This window comes from Myotis daubentonii, chromosome 10 (assembly GCF_963259705.1).
Source record: "Myotis daubentonii chromosome 10, mMyoDau2.1, whole genome shotgun sequence".
Classification (NCBI taxonomy): domain Eukaryota; kingdom Metazoa; phylum Chordata; class Mammalia; order Chiroptera; family Vespertilionidae; genus Myotis; species Myotis daubentonii.
The window spans coordinates 78,589,768-78,604,140 of NC_081849.1; the positions used below are offsets into that span (position 1 = coordinate 78,589,768).

At 37.8% G+C, this 14,373-nt stretch overlaps 1 protein-coding gene across 3 annotated transcripts in view; it reads left to right on the top strand.

Moving 5' to 3' along the window:
• The window catches only part of HECW1 (HECT, C2 and WW domain containing E3 ubiquitin protein ligase 1), a 152,913-nt gene that overhangs the window by 65,653 nt on the left and 72,887 nt on the right, over positions 1–14,373 (top strand). For all 3 annotated transcript variants that reach the window (XM_059655760.1, XM_059655759.1, XM_059655761.1), the window contains one exon: positions 3,576–3,683. In XM_059655760.1, the coding sequence (XP_059511743.1) occupies positions 3,576–3,683 (108 nt within the window). The remainder of the gene's footprint in view (positions 1–3,575; positions 3,684–14,373) is intronic.

Sequence of the window (14,373 nt, forward strand, 5' to 3'; positions counted from 1 at the left end):
TGCCAATCAAAAATATGGGATAGCTTAATGGATAAGGAAACAAGACATATATATATATATATATATATATATATATATATATATATATATATATATATATATGCTTTTTACAAGAGACCAACCTCAGAACAAAAGATACACACACAAAAAATGAAAAGGATGGAAAAAGATATTTTATGCAAAAGGAAAGGATTAAAAACTGGAATACCAATAATTATATCAGACAAATAGACTTTAAAACAAATGCTATGTAATTGAAGAAAAAGAAGGACACTGCATAATGATAAAGGGAGCCATCCAACAAGAGGATATAACTCTAGTAAACATGTATGCACCCAACATAGGAGCACCTACATATACAAAGCAAATCTTGATGGACATAAAGTGAGAGACTGACAGTAGTACAATCATATTAGGTGATTTTAACACCTTTTGGCTTCAATGGATAGATCTTCCAGACAGAAAATTAACAAGAGCAACCTTAAATTGCACACTAGATCAGATGGATTTAATTGATATCTTCAGAGCATTTCACCCCAAAGCAGCAGAACATACATTCTTTTCAAGTGCACATGGAACATTTTCTATGATGGATCACATGTTAGGACTCAAAACAAATCTTAATAAATTGAAGAAGATTGAAATCATATCAAGCATCTTCTCTGACCATAAGGGTAAGAAACTAGAAATCAATCACAAGGAAAAAAAACCTAAAATATGCACAAAGATATGGAGGCTACATAACATGTTACTAAACAATGAATGGGTTAACTCTGAGATCAAAGGAAGAAATAAAAATATACCTTGAAACAAATGAAAATGAGAACCAACAATCCTAAAACTATGAGTCACAGCAAAAGCAGTCTTAGGAGGAAAATTTATAGCATTACTGTCCTACCTCAAGAAACAAACAAAAAAATCTCAGGTAAACAATCTAACTGTACACTAAAGGAAATAATAAAGACCAATATGGTGAAGGCCTGGGGAGGGGGGGGGGGCGCTGAATATGATGTTGGCTGTGCTTTTTTATTTATGGTCTTTATTACATTGAGGTATGATCTCTCTATTCCGACTTTGTTGACATTTTTTATCAAAAATGGCTGCTGGATTTTGTTGAATGCTTTTTCTGCATCTATTGATATGATCATATGATTTTTATCTTTCATTTTGTTTATGTGATATATCACATTAATTGATTTGCAAATATTAAACTAGCTTTGCATCCCGGGGATAAATCCAACTTGGTCTTGGTGAATAATATTTCTAATATATTGCTGGATCCTATTTGCTTATATTTTGTAGAGGATCTTGCCATGTATGTTCAAGGGATATTCGCATGTAATTTTCTTTCTTTGTAGTGTCTTTATCTGGTTTTGGAATTAGGATAATTGGCCTCATAAAAGAGCTTGGAAGTCTTCCCTCCTCTTGAGTTTTGTTGGAATAGCTTGTGGAGGATTGGTGTTAGTTCTTCTTTGAGTATTTGATAAAACTTCCCTGTGAAGCCATCCAGTCCACAACTTTTGTCTGCCAGAAGTTTTTTTATTACTGTTTCAATTTTATTAGTTGTTATTGGTCTATTCGGGTTTTCTGATTCTTCCTGATTGGGTTTTGGAAGAGTGTATGTTCCTAGGAATTTGTCCATTTTGCCCAGGTTGTCCAATTTGTTGTTTGTAATATTTTCTTACAATCCTTTGTATTTCTGTGGTATCAGTTGTTACTTTACCTCTTTTGTTTCTGATGTTATTTATTTGTGGCTTCTTTCTTTGTCTCTTGATAAATCTGCCTACATGTTCATCATTCTTGTTTACCTTTTCAAAGAACCAGCTCTTGGTTTCATTGATCTTTTGCATTCTTTTTTTAGTCTCTATGTCATTTATTTCTGCTCTGATATTTATTATAACCTTCCTTCTACCTATTATGGGCTTTTTCTCTTGTTCTCCTTGTAATTCTTTTAGTTGTAGGGTTATATAGCTTATTAGAGATTTTTCTTGTTTCTTGAGGTAGGCCTGTAATGCTATGAACTTCCCTCTCAGGACTGCTTTTGCTGTGATCCATAGATTTGGGGTTGTTTTATGTTCATTTTTATTTGTTTCCAGGAAGTTTTTCATTTCTTCCTTGATCTCATTGGTAACCCATTCATTGTTTAATAACGTGCTATTTAGCCTCCATGTGTTTGAAAGATTTTGAGTGTTTTTAGTGTAGATGATTTCTACTTTCATGCCATTATGAGCTAAAAAGATGTTTAATATGATTTCAATCTTCTTGAACTTGTAGAGACTTATTTTGTATCCTAACATGTGGTCTATTTTTGAGAATGTTCCATGTGCACTTGAAAAGAATGTATATTGTGCATCTTTTGGGTGAAATGTTCTGTAAATATCAATTCAATCCATCTGATGTACTGTGTCATTCAGAGTCAATGTTTTCTTGTTGGTTTTTCATCTCGAAGATGTATCCAGTGTTGTCTATTGAGTGTTAATGTCCCCAAATATGACTGCATTGCTGTCAATCTCTCCCATAAAGTACTCCAAGAGCTTTTTTATATATTTAGGTGCTCCTATATTGGGTACATTTTTAAAAGTTATATACTCTTGTTATATCAATCCCTTTAGTATTATGTTGTGGCCTCCTTTGTCTCTGGTTATGGTTATGGCCTTTGCGTTGAAGTCTATTTTGTCAGATCTAAATATTGCTACCCTTGCATTTTTTTCATTTCCATTTTCATGGAAAATTTTTTCCATCCCTTCACTTTTATCCTGTGTGAGTCTTTTGTTCTGAGGTGGCTCTATTGTAGACAACATATATTGGGTCATGTTTTCTTATCCATTCAGCTACCCTATTCTTTTGATTGGAACATTCAATCCATTTACATTTAAGGCTATTATTGTTAGGTACTTATTTATTGTCATGGTGCTCCAGGCTAGGGAGCCAGGCATAGAGTTGAAACACCACGTTTGTAAGGGGGGACCTTTGCAACTGAGATATCTTCCCAAGTTCTCAGCCACCACAAGTGGGTATGGGGCCAGGCCTTTTAGAGTCTCCACCCTTCCTACCAGTTTTGAGGTGGCTTCTGTAAATCCTTGGTTATAAGACATGTTCAGCTAATCTTCAATTAGTTATTCAGGTTAATTGTTCTATAATTTAGTTGCAATTCCAGTTCGAACCTGGGAGGAGATGAGTGAAACTTCCACCTACTCTACTGCCATCTTTTTCCCGCCTAGGAGGAAGATTTCCACACTGAGATTTCATGCATTTAAGAGTTTTCAAAAGTAAAATAAACTACCATAAAAGCAATTATAGTTTTGTTTTTGTAGTTGTTCAAGAACCAGCTAGATGATAATTTACCAAGAGTATTGTGAAATGAGAAGAGAGTTCTACATTAAAAAGGGGCTTGTCCAGAGGTTACCTCTGGATACTGATTCTGTGATTCTCTGTGAGTTCTCTGATTCTATGATTCCAGATGCTTTTTTCTCTATTGTTCTGGAGATGACATTAATATCCTTTGCTCTTTTATTCCCCTATATATGCTACTGGCTGATATGTTTCTCTACTCTCTTCCTTTCTTGGGAATATAGATGAAGTATTGTCGGAAAACTTTCTGGACTATAAGAACCGTGGAGTCAATGGTTCTCATCGGGGCCAGATCATCTGGAAGATTGATGCCAGCTCTTACTTTGTGGAACGTGAGTACTTTTCCCATTAACAGGATGAAGCAGAATTCAACTGCTTTGTTCTTTGTACTGTTGTATTGCCTACACTTAGAAAGATGCCATGTGAAAGGGAGACATAGATTTGATGAGCTGCTTAAAAATAGTGAGTAATGTACAACAGTTGGGTAACACCCATACAAAATAACCCAGAGGGCCACTCCTTTAATTTCAAGGAAAATTTTTGTTCACGTTCATTCATCAGCTTCTGGACTCAGGACCTTATGGCTCACATCCCTTAATTTTTGTTCCATGACTCAACTTTGTGATAGTTGCCCCTTCTGTATCCTCTCATCCAGTTTTGGCTTTGCTTGACCCAACCCTTCAAGGCTCCTTGCTCATGGCTCCAACATGTTGTTCCACTTTTCCTAAGGATGAGGATGATATATTATTACAGCCAACCTGGTTCTTTGGTTTCTGATCTACTGACATTTCTGAATGTGTAAACTTGTCATCATGTATCTTATTTTCTAAAATCTCCTGCTTTCATTGAAAATAAATCATTTTCACAGTATGGAAGGATGTTTTTCATAGGATCCCATACTGATATATTTCCCATTGCATGAGGGGCTATCTATATGGATCTAGTGTTTGCCAGATGAAGTAATGCACAGATTACCTTTAATCTACAACTCCTTTCCCCTATTTGGATAATGAGAGTGCTAACTACACAAATCCATTCATGCATTATCTTGTTCATAGTTGGTATTCATTCCCTATAACACTTCTGAAGGAAATGAATAGTTTATTCTTTCAACTGCCCAGTGCTCAGAGGAAATGATACATGGCCAGGAACCTAAAATTATCTGTTATCATTTAATTGTGGTTCAAGATATACTACCTCCTCTAGCATGCTTTGCTTCCATTTATATTTACTCTTATTTTCATTCATTCAATCAATGAACATTTTGTGAGACCCACTATATTCTAAAGACTAGAGATTTTATGATAAAAGGCCTGTGTCTGCCCTCTGGAAACTTATGGTGTCTCTACTTGTAGAAAGGACACAATTTCTCCCTGCTTTTTTGCATTTGCACATGCAGAAAGAGGTAGACTATCAAGAGATTTGATACTATCGGATGTAGAGAGGACATGATTTTATGGGATGAGGTTGCTGGCCCTCGATTTTGAGTTAGACATAATGAAATTCCCAGTAAGAGATTTCCTTTTATTAATAGTTACCTCCCTGACTCTAGTTTTTCTCCTCTCTAACTCATCTTGCACACTGGTACCAGATAAAATGCCTTTAACCCAATTCTACTACCATCTGCCCAAAAGCCTCATGGCTCTGCTTTCTTATTGCATCAGCTGAAACTTCTCTGCCTAGTTGCCAAGCCCCAAGAAAAAACACCCTTCTCTCTCAACCCTACTTCTATATGTTTTAATAATACCAGTATCTTCCCCTATTCCACAGATAGCATCATTGATTATAAAGAAGGTGGGTGGGTTTGATTTGGGGATAAAGATAGGCCTCAGCTATTGGTACCCAATAGGGCTTCCCAAATGCCAGTAAGAGCAAAAAGGGCAAAAACTTCATTAGCCATGAATATTAGACATAATAGTTGACTATATGCCCCAGTCTACATTCAGAGTTTAGTGGAAGAGTCCTTCCTTATTACATACCTATTTTTCTTTTGCAGGGAGTTTTAACTAATTGAGAAATAGACAAAATTTAGTGTTAAAATACAGTATCAATGTAAAATGGTTCAAGCATGAGCAAAACTTTCAGCTTTTTATCTTTCTAGCGCAAGGAAATAAATATAAAGGATAATATTAGCTCTCATGACTGTTTTTTCATTCTGTATCTGTCAATGTGTAAAAGGTGAATTTGTATAGAAGTTAATCTCTCAATAGTGCTATTCTTTTCAAGGAGGTTTTTACAAGGTTTCTGTGACAGGACATTTTCTATATATTCATCTCAAATAACAAATCATCCTATCTAATAATAGACAAACATGGTAATTGACCGTACCTTCGCTATGCCTCCCATTGGCTAATCAGGGTGATATGCAAATTAACCACCAACAAAGATAGCGGCTAATTTGCATACTGCAGGCAGGCAGGACAATGCAATCCACGTGCCCCACCGCCAGCCGCCTCCTGCCCCACCGCCCTCCAGGCCTGCCATCCACGTGCGCGACCCCGCACCCTGTCCCCCGCTGGGCGGATCGTGATCCGCCCACCCCGTCCCACCACCCACCAGGCCTGCCGTGTGCAGCCGGCAGCGGGGCGGGGCAGCGTGGCAGAGGGCCTGCCATCTGCAACCCGGCGCGGGATCCAGTCCTGCCATCTGCCCCCGGGGAGCCAGGCTAAGCCAGCAGGTGGTTATCTCCCGAGGGGTCCCAGACTGTGAGAGGGCACAGGCTGAGGGACACCCCCTACACCCTCACCCCTCAACCCCCCCCCCCCGCCAGTGCACAAATTTTTGTGCACCGGGCCTCTAGTTTAAAATAATTGTCTTCACCAGCAGTATGAAAATACACCTTAAATATCATTAGAAAAATATAATATAAAATAAGCTCTGTACAATATATAAACTATTGTCTTAATTGAGTGAATATACACAAATTTGTTATGTAGCGATGTCCTATAATTAACAAATGGCTTGCCAATTCATATTCAAGATAACTAAAAGTTCAGCACAGCACTTTAAAAAAATGACATTTTAAAAATGTTCTGTGGCAACCTTGAGACGATCCCACTCCACTAATTACTACTGTATATCTGTTGGACTAGCAATATCTCAGTGTTTTAGAAAAATGGGTGAGAGTGAAATTGAAAAGGTGGATATTTATATTTGCAAATACATCAAATGAATGATCAGTATACTAAAAATGTATTATTCTGTACAAATATAATCTTGTCAATAAATGTACCAACAAAAAGCATAATTGAACTTCCAAATAATTAAAATACTAACTTAGGACACACATATAAATCAAACAATTTAAAATGCTAGAATGAATCACAGCTTTAGGTGTCTGAATGCATTAAAATTGTATATATGGTCTGCCTGCCAAGGCTCTCACATTCCAGTAGGGGAGACAAGCAGGTATTTCTTACTGTGTTCTCTGTCAATGAAGAGGAGCACTCAACCCAGTTTGGGGCCACAGAATTGATCACCATTCACAGATAAGAGGAGCTATAGGCAGACTTGGCCAGTGAGAAACAAGAGCTGGTATTGGGGGAAAGGTCGTAGAGAGGTCATTCTAGGCAAAGAACAGCACCTGCAAAGGCAGGAGGGCAGGAGGGCAGGAGGGCAGGAGGGGAGGGGTAGACTGAAGCAGGTGCAAAGAGTTGAGGATGGACTCTGAGAAGGGTGAGGAGGAAGAGAGATTATCTAGTGTGAAGGTTTAAGGATGGCGACAAATTCCTTGACATTCTTCTCATTAAGAGGTGGAGTCCATGTCCCCTCCTTGGGCCTGGGTAGGCTCTGTGACCCTGTGCTGATTTCATGCTGAAGTGATGCTCTTCCAGCTTCTAGGTCGAGACCTTAACAGACTGGTAGCATCTACTTCATACCTCTTTGGACACACACTCTTAGAGCCCCGAGATAGCTGTGCTGTGAGAAGCCCAAAATGGCCACATGAGAGGCCACATGAGAGGCTGCATGGAGAGAGCATGCAGGCAGCCCAGATGCCCACAACCTTTCCCACCAAGGGGACAGCAAAGGTCCAGCCCAGGTGCTATCCATCACAACAGCATGGGAGACTCCAAGGGAGAGCTGCCAAGTTGAGCCCAGTCACTTCAAATAATTCTGAGAGATAATAATACAGCAACTGTTCAGTTTTTGGTCTGATTGTTATGCAGCAATAGTTACATAACATCAGGGAAGCCATAGGAGCAGGCTATGGCAGTCAGGGAGGAGAAACTATAAAAGGGGACATCATCCGTGTGACCTGCTGAGTGCCAACAGAGGTATCATGGAAGACACAGTCTAGAATGTATCCTCAGAGAGTTGTCACATGGGATTATGGTGATGTTTGTAAAAATAAAAGTCAACAAGCTGATAAGAAAAACTGCAAGGTGAGCAATTCACTCCAGCTTGCTCAGAATGATCCTGGTTTTGGCTCCGATCCTGGTCTTAGTAAATCTGCATTGACAGAGAAGAGGCAAAATGTACAAAGCACTCCTCCAGGCAGCACGTCTTTGAGAGTGGCTCTGAGGTGGCAGCTTGAGGAATTGAATCAAGATGGGCTTGAACATGTGGACAGACTGCATGAAAGGAGCCATCAAATTAGAGTTCTCACTTATTTAGCACTTGTGATCAACTTCTTGGCGACACTCTTACATCCTTTTTATTTTATGCTGACAAGAGCAACATGAGATGGATGACATCACCATCTTATTTGAGGAAAAAACTTAGTCTCTGAGACACGTGATAGCTTACGTAGTAGGTAATGGAGCTGGATTTATTTTCCCAGGCTTTGCTTATGCTCAACCTGAGGGAAGAGCCTATGGGGATGTTGAAGCGGTGGGACGCAGAAGGACATTTGATGATTTGAGGCCCATAAGGATGCAGAGAATAGTTAATGGCCCTTGTGTGAGTGAAGCAGTATAGTGATGGAGAGATGGAAGGAAGAAATGTGTACTGACCACTCTGCAGGACCCCTTTTCTTAACAAGAGGGAAACAATACTTTCAGCAATTACATTTGTGTATGGTGTAAGAGAGTGGTTCAGTTTCATTTTCTTTGCATGTATCTGTTCAATTTTCCCAACACCACTTGTTAGAGATTGTTAGTACTCCAATGTATATTCTTACCTCCTTTGTCATAGATTAGTTTACCATATAAGCAAGGGTTTATTTCTGGGCTTTCTATTCTGTTCCATTGACCTGTGTGTCTGGATTTTGTTGTTGTTGTTGCTGTTGCTCTTTTTCCCCTGGTACCATACTGTTTTGATTACTATAGCTTTGTAGTATAGTTTGAGATCAGGGAGCATGATACCTCCAACTTTGTTCTTATTTTTCAAGATTGCTTTGGCTATTTGGGGTTTTTTGTGGTTTCATACAAATTTTATATTATTTGTTCTAGTTCTGAGAAGTATGACATTGGTATTTTGATAGAAATTGCACTGAACCTGTACATTGCTTTAAGTAGTATGGTCATTTGAATAATACTAATATTCCGATCTGTGAGCACAGTATATCCTACCATTTAACTGTGTCCTTTTCAATTTATTTCTTCAGTGTCTTATAGGTTCCAGGTAGAGGTCTTTTATCCCTTTGGTTAAGTTTACGCCTAGTTATTTTGTTCTTTATGCATTTATGAATGGGATTTTTTTCATTTCTCCTGATTTTTCATTATTAGTGTGTGACAAGTTTCTGTGTATTAATTTTGTATTCTGCTACTTTACTGAATTTGTGAATTAATTCTATTAATTTTTGCCGGATCCTTTTATCTGTGAATAGTGACAGTTTTACTTCTTCTTTTCCTATTTGGAGGCTTGTATTTCTTTTTCTTATCTGATTGCTGTGACTAAGACTTCCGGTGCCATGTTGAATAACAGTGGTGAAAGTAGGCATCCTTGTCTTGTTCCTGATCTTTGCGGAAAAACTTTCAGCTTTTTATCATTGACTATGATGTTAATTTGTCATATATAGCCTCTATCAAATTGTGATAAGATCCTTCTATACCCACTTTGTTGATAGTCTTTTTATCATAAATGGATGTTGAGTTTTGTCAAGTCCTTTTTCTACATCTATTGATTTTTTTATACTTGGTTTTGTTTGATGTGATGGATCATATTAATTGTTTTACAGATGTAGAACCCATAAAACTCCTAGAAGAAAACATAAGAAATAAACCACCTGACAACAGTCTGAGTAATATCTCTTTGGACAGATGAGGGCAGAGAGAGGCCAAATTTGGCAGGAGAATATGTGGGTCAGGTGAGAGAAACTGACCTAACTAAGATGATGCTGTGTCTAGACTTACAGCCAAGTGGGTGAGGCCATGTCTGAAGGGCATGGCAAGCTAATTACCACAATATCCAATTATACAACAGGCATGGCAGATGGGCATGAAGGTGGCTGGGGTCATCCTAGGAGGGCAGTCTGTGCTTGTGTCTGGGGATCTGTGCATGGGTTACAAGATCTGACCCCTGGGTTGTCATTTGGGGTATGTCTTCATCCTGAGTAGAGAGATGATAATAGTAATAGCATCAGCTAAGCATATCTGCACTCTCCTGATTTGCCAGGCACCACGTGGAGTACTTCACATGTATTGCTCGTTTAATCTTCATAAAAACCATAGGCGGAAGACATTATTTTCCCTTTTGTTGATAAGAAGCCTGAGGGGCAGAAAGATAATATAACTGATCCAATATTTACAGGGAGTAACAAATGGTGGAACCAGGATTTGAGCCTAGGCAGTCTGACCTTTTAGCCACTATGATGTCCTAATAAGACCAAAGTAGGCCAAAAAGGCTCCCCCCGACTAGAAGTACAAGTGCAAGGTAGACCTTCAATATAGACTTCTGGCCCATTGGAGGGTGGGGTATCAGGTAATGTCCTGGATAAAACTTTGAAGTTGGAATCAGTGATGGGGGATCACCTCCCACAGTGATTGGGGCTAATAAATCCTTGACCAGAGGAAGGAAAGTCGAGATGATTCCCATATAGCCTTCCTCCCATCCAGATGATTCTGAGTGGGGAGCTCAGGCTGCACCATAAAAACTGTAGAGAAAGTCAAATTAGAAGACAGAGGTTATCCAAGATTTCAAACACATACGTCCAGAATCTCCTCAATTTTATGTATTTGTTATGTGTGCATGAATCCCATTTGTGTACACAATTCTAAAAGTATTACTTATCACCTACAGAAAATTGGGGGGGGGTCAAAGTAAAAATGATACATAATTTCAGCACTGTATAACATTTTAAAATATTTTTTATTGCTAGCATTTTCCCTTAGATGGGCTTTATAAGTATTTATTAAATTAATGCATGAATAATTAAGCTCATGTTCATACCTCCAATGCGAGAAGCATGAGTCCTACGCTCAAGGGCAACAGCCCCAGATGGCACCTGAGCCATCTGGAGGAAGACAGAGCAATATGGGTGGAGGGAGGGAGCCAAGGGGTCCCTGGTCAGACACAGCAAGAGGGTGCCATAGGGAAAGAATGGAGTTGACTGACCAATCTAACTTCTTGCAATAAGGCGGTGGCAAAGCCATACCACCTTTTAAAGCAGAGGACTCTGCTGTCTGACAAACATGGCCCAATCCACACTGGGATTCTGACCGACCAGTTTAGTAATTCCTCTTCCTTGGCTGCTGGGAAGTAGACACTAGAAGAGCAGTGGGAAAGTGGGGTATTTCTTTCTCTACTTGCACTTTTCTCTTTGGACCCACGGAGCCTTCAGCCAGATCTGTGGTCACGCACAGCTGCAGTTTCCGTGGTAAGGACAAAGACCCACAGAAGTCAGGGAAGCCTGCCTGCACACCAGGTGTGCCTGCCCAGGTACTTGTCACTCCTCCTGTGCACCGATCTGGGACAGACTAAATGTTTAGTCTTTTTCCCTGAAGGTTTCAGGATTCAAATGTCTGAAGGGAAACCAGTCCTGCACTCTGGCCCCACATGACCACCAGCAGCCCTGTTGGTCTCTCTGCCACAAAGTGAAAGGGGCTGTAGGTTATCAGGTCATCCCACCGGTCTTCTCTGTCTAGAATTTGTAGTCCCTGTTGCCTCCAAGGCTCTGCAGTGCCTTAAACATTTTGTTTTCAAATCATCTTATCTAGTTAGAAGCAGAAGCATTCATCTGCTACAATTACTCTATCCTAGCAGGAAGAGGAAAACTCTAATTGCCTTTTAGCAAATACTCCCCGTGCAATGATCCTAGAAATCAGAAACACTCTCGAGGGTGAGAATAACCAGCACTGAAATAGGACACAAAATACATTTAGGAAGTTGTTTTTGAGTTTGGGATTGACCCTCTAGAGTCTAGCACCTGAAATAAGTATTTCCTATAATTTAAAATTCTAGGGTCATTTCACATAATGCTTCATTTTAATGAGTCTCCCACTTTTGGTGGATTCTGTATTTGAAAGCATTGGTATAGGATTTATGCTGCTCTAAATAGAAAATAATTCAAATAATATATGTTTTTCTTGTAAAAAGAGATATCAGTCATCATGACTACTTCAAAGAGGCTGCAATTAACCTTTTTATTCAAGTCATAACTTAGCTATTAGAAAAACAAGACTTTATCACAAGGCAGTTTTCTAGGTGAGGCAAATGTGAAATGCTTAAGGATGTGAACATCTTCCCTATGTATTTAAAATGTATGACTTTATTTTTTCAGTTATTTTAAAATTACAAGGATAATATACTCAGTCCATAATATAGCAGTCTAAATCACTTCTGGAAGTTCCAATCCAGGTAAGATGCTATCTTTACCAAATTACAAAATTTTAAGAAATCACTATAATACTGTGTAATATGGTAAAGTTATTTTTTCTGTGAGAGTCATGTATTACTTTAATGAGACTTTTACTACAAAAATATCATTTAGTATCAAGTAAAAAAAAACCCATGTTTTTCAGGACTGTTTCTAGTAAGGCAAAGTATTTTGTTTTTGTGTGCAACTTGATATGGCTTTTAAACTTATATAATTTTGTTTTGAATGAGTTACTGGATGCAAGCTGCTGAAATTAAAAGAATCAGGACAAGGTTGTATAAAAGGTGACATCTTCATTTTGGTGTTGGTCCAAAGCCAGGGCCTTATACATGAGGAGCTTTAAAACTCTTACTTAATTAAATTCAACAGGTAATATCAGTTTTTAATTTAAAAAACATTTACAGTGTTAAGTCTGTACATATACAGCACAATCTTCAATGTTAGATGCCTTGCCAATGAACACAGCATTTCTCTAAGCTGCTTATTTCTAACAATTCATTTTAATTCAAATTTTAAAAAAACAAATACACATGAATAGATTGCCATGTAGGATAGACTGGGAAGACCTAAGGTTTTGTACTATTAATGTTGATTGTTGCTTTGAAAGTATTGCAATTGCTGTTTCCTTTTACTAAAGCTAAATAATCTTCAGACTCAAAATTTAAATTATATCATATTATTACATTTCTTCTAAATCTTTTTAAAGATATTTTACTTTTTATTACACCTTCTACTAGTAGATAATTATTGAGACTGTCTCACAGTGATTATGGCTTCTTGAGTGAAAATTGCTTTTCCTTAAGTTAATATTGTTTTTGAGGGTGTGGTTTATGTTTGTCTCACATCTGTTTTATAAATGAAATATTAGTAGCTTTCAGTTCATTAATCTTGCTAAATAATGTTACTGAATAGATAATTTGGTTCTTTCTTCACAAGGAGCAAAGAAAATCTCAAATAAACAATCTAACCTTACACTTAAAATAACTAGAAAAATAAAACAAACAAAGCTTAGAGTAAGTAAAAGGACAGAAATAATAAAGATTAGAGTGAAAATAAATGACATAGAGACTAACAAAACAATACAAAAGATTAATGAAGCCAAGAGCTTATTCTTTGAAAAGATAATCAAGATTGACAAGCCTTTAACCAAACTCATAAAAAAGGATAGGGCCCAAATAAATAAAATCAGAAATGAAAGAGGTGAAGGTACAACCGACACCCAGAAATACAAAGGATTCAATATTCAAAATTTATAAAGAACTTATACAACTCAACACCCAAAAAAAATCCAATTAAAAATGGGCAAAGGACCTGACTAGACACTTCTTGGAAGATTACCAATAGATATTTGGAAAGATGCTCAACATCACTAATCATCTGGGCAAGGCAAATTGAAACCACAATGAAATATCACCTCACACCTGTCAGCATGGCTGTCATCAATAAGTCAACAAATAAGTGTTTTTAAGGATGTGGAGAAAAGGGAACCCTTTTTCACTGTTAATGGGCATGCAAATTATTGCAGTCACTGTGGAAAACAGCATGAATATTTCTCAAAATATTAAAAAGTTAACTGCCTTTTGACCCAGCGATTCTATTTTCTAGTTATATATTAGAAGAAACCAGAAACTCTGATTCGAAAACTATATGCACCCATATATTAATTGCTGTGCTATCTACAATCGCCAAGATTTAGAAACAGCCCAAGTGTCTATTAGTAGATGAGTGAATTTAAAAAAAAAAAAAAAGTTTTGGTACATTTACACAAGAGAATACTGCTCTGCCATAAAAAAGAAGGAAATTTTACCTTTTGCAACCATGTAGGATATTATGCTAAGTGAAATAAGCCAGTGAGAGAAAGGTAAATACCACATGACTTCACTTATATGGAATCTAATGAACACAAACAAACAAACAAAATAGAAACAGGCTGACACGTCAGTGGGGAGAAGTTTGGGGGGACTGAGTGAAATAGCTGAAGAGATTAAGCAAAATAGAAACTTGTAGAAATACATAAGAGCATGCTGATTACCAGAGGGAACGAGAGATGGGGTAGATAGAAGAAGGTAAAGGGGGGATAAATGGTGATGGAAGGACACTAACTTCAGGTCATGAACACACAATACAATATACAGAAGATGCATTATAAAATTGAATATTTGAAACCTATATAATTTTATTAATCAATGTGACCGCAATAAAGTCAACAAAAAATTTAGGTAAGGGATTAAGACATGGCCTGGCAAAATTTTCAAATTTAAAGAGAA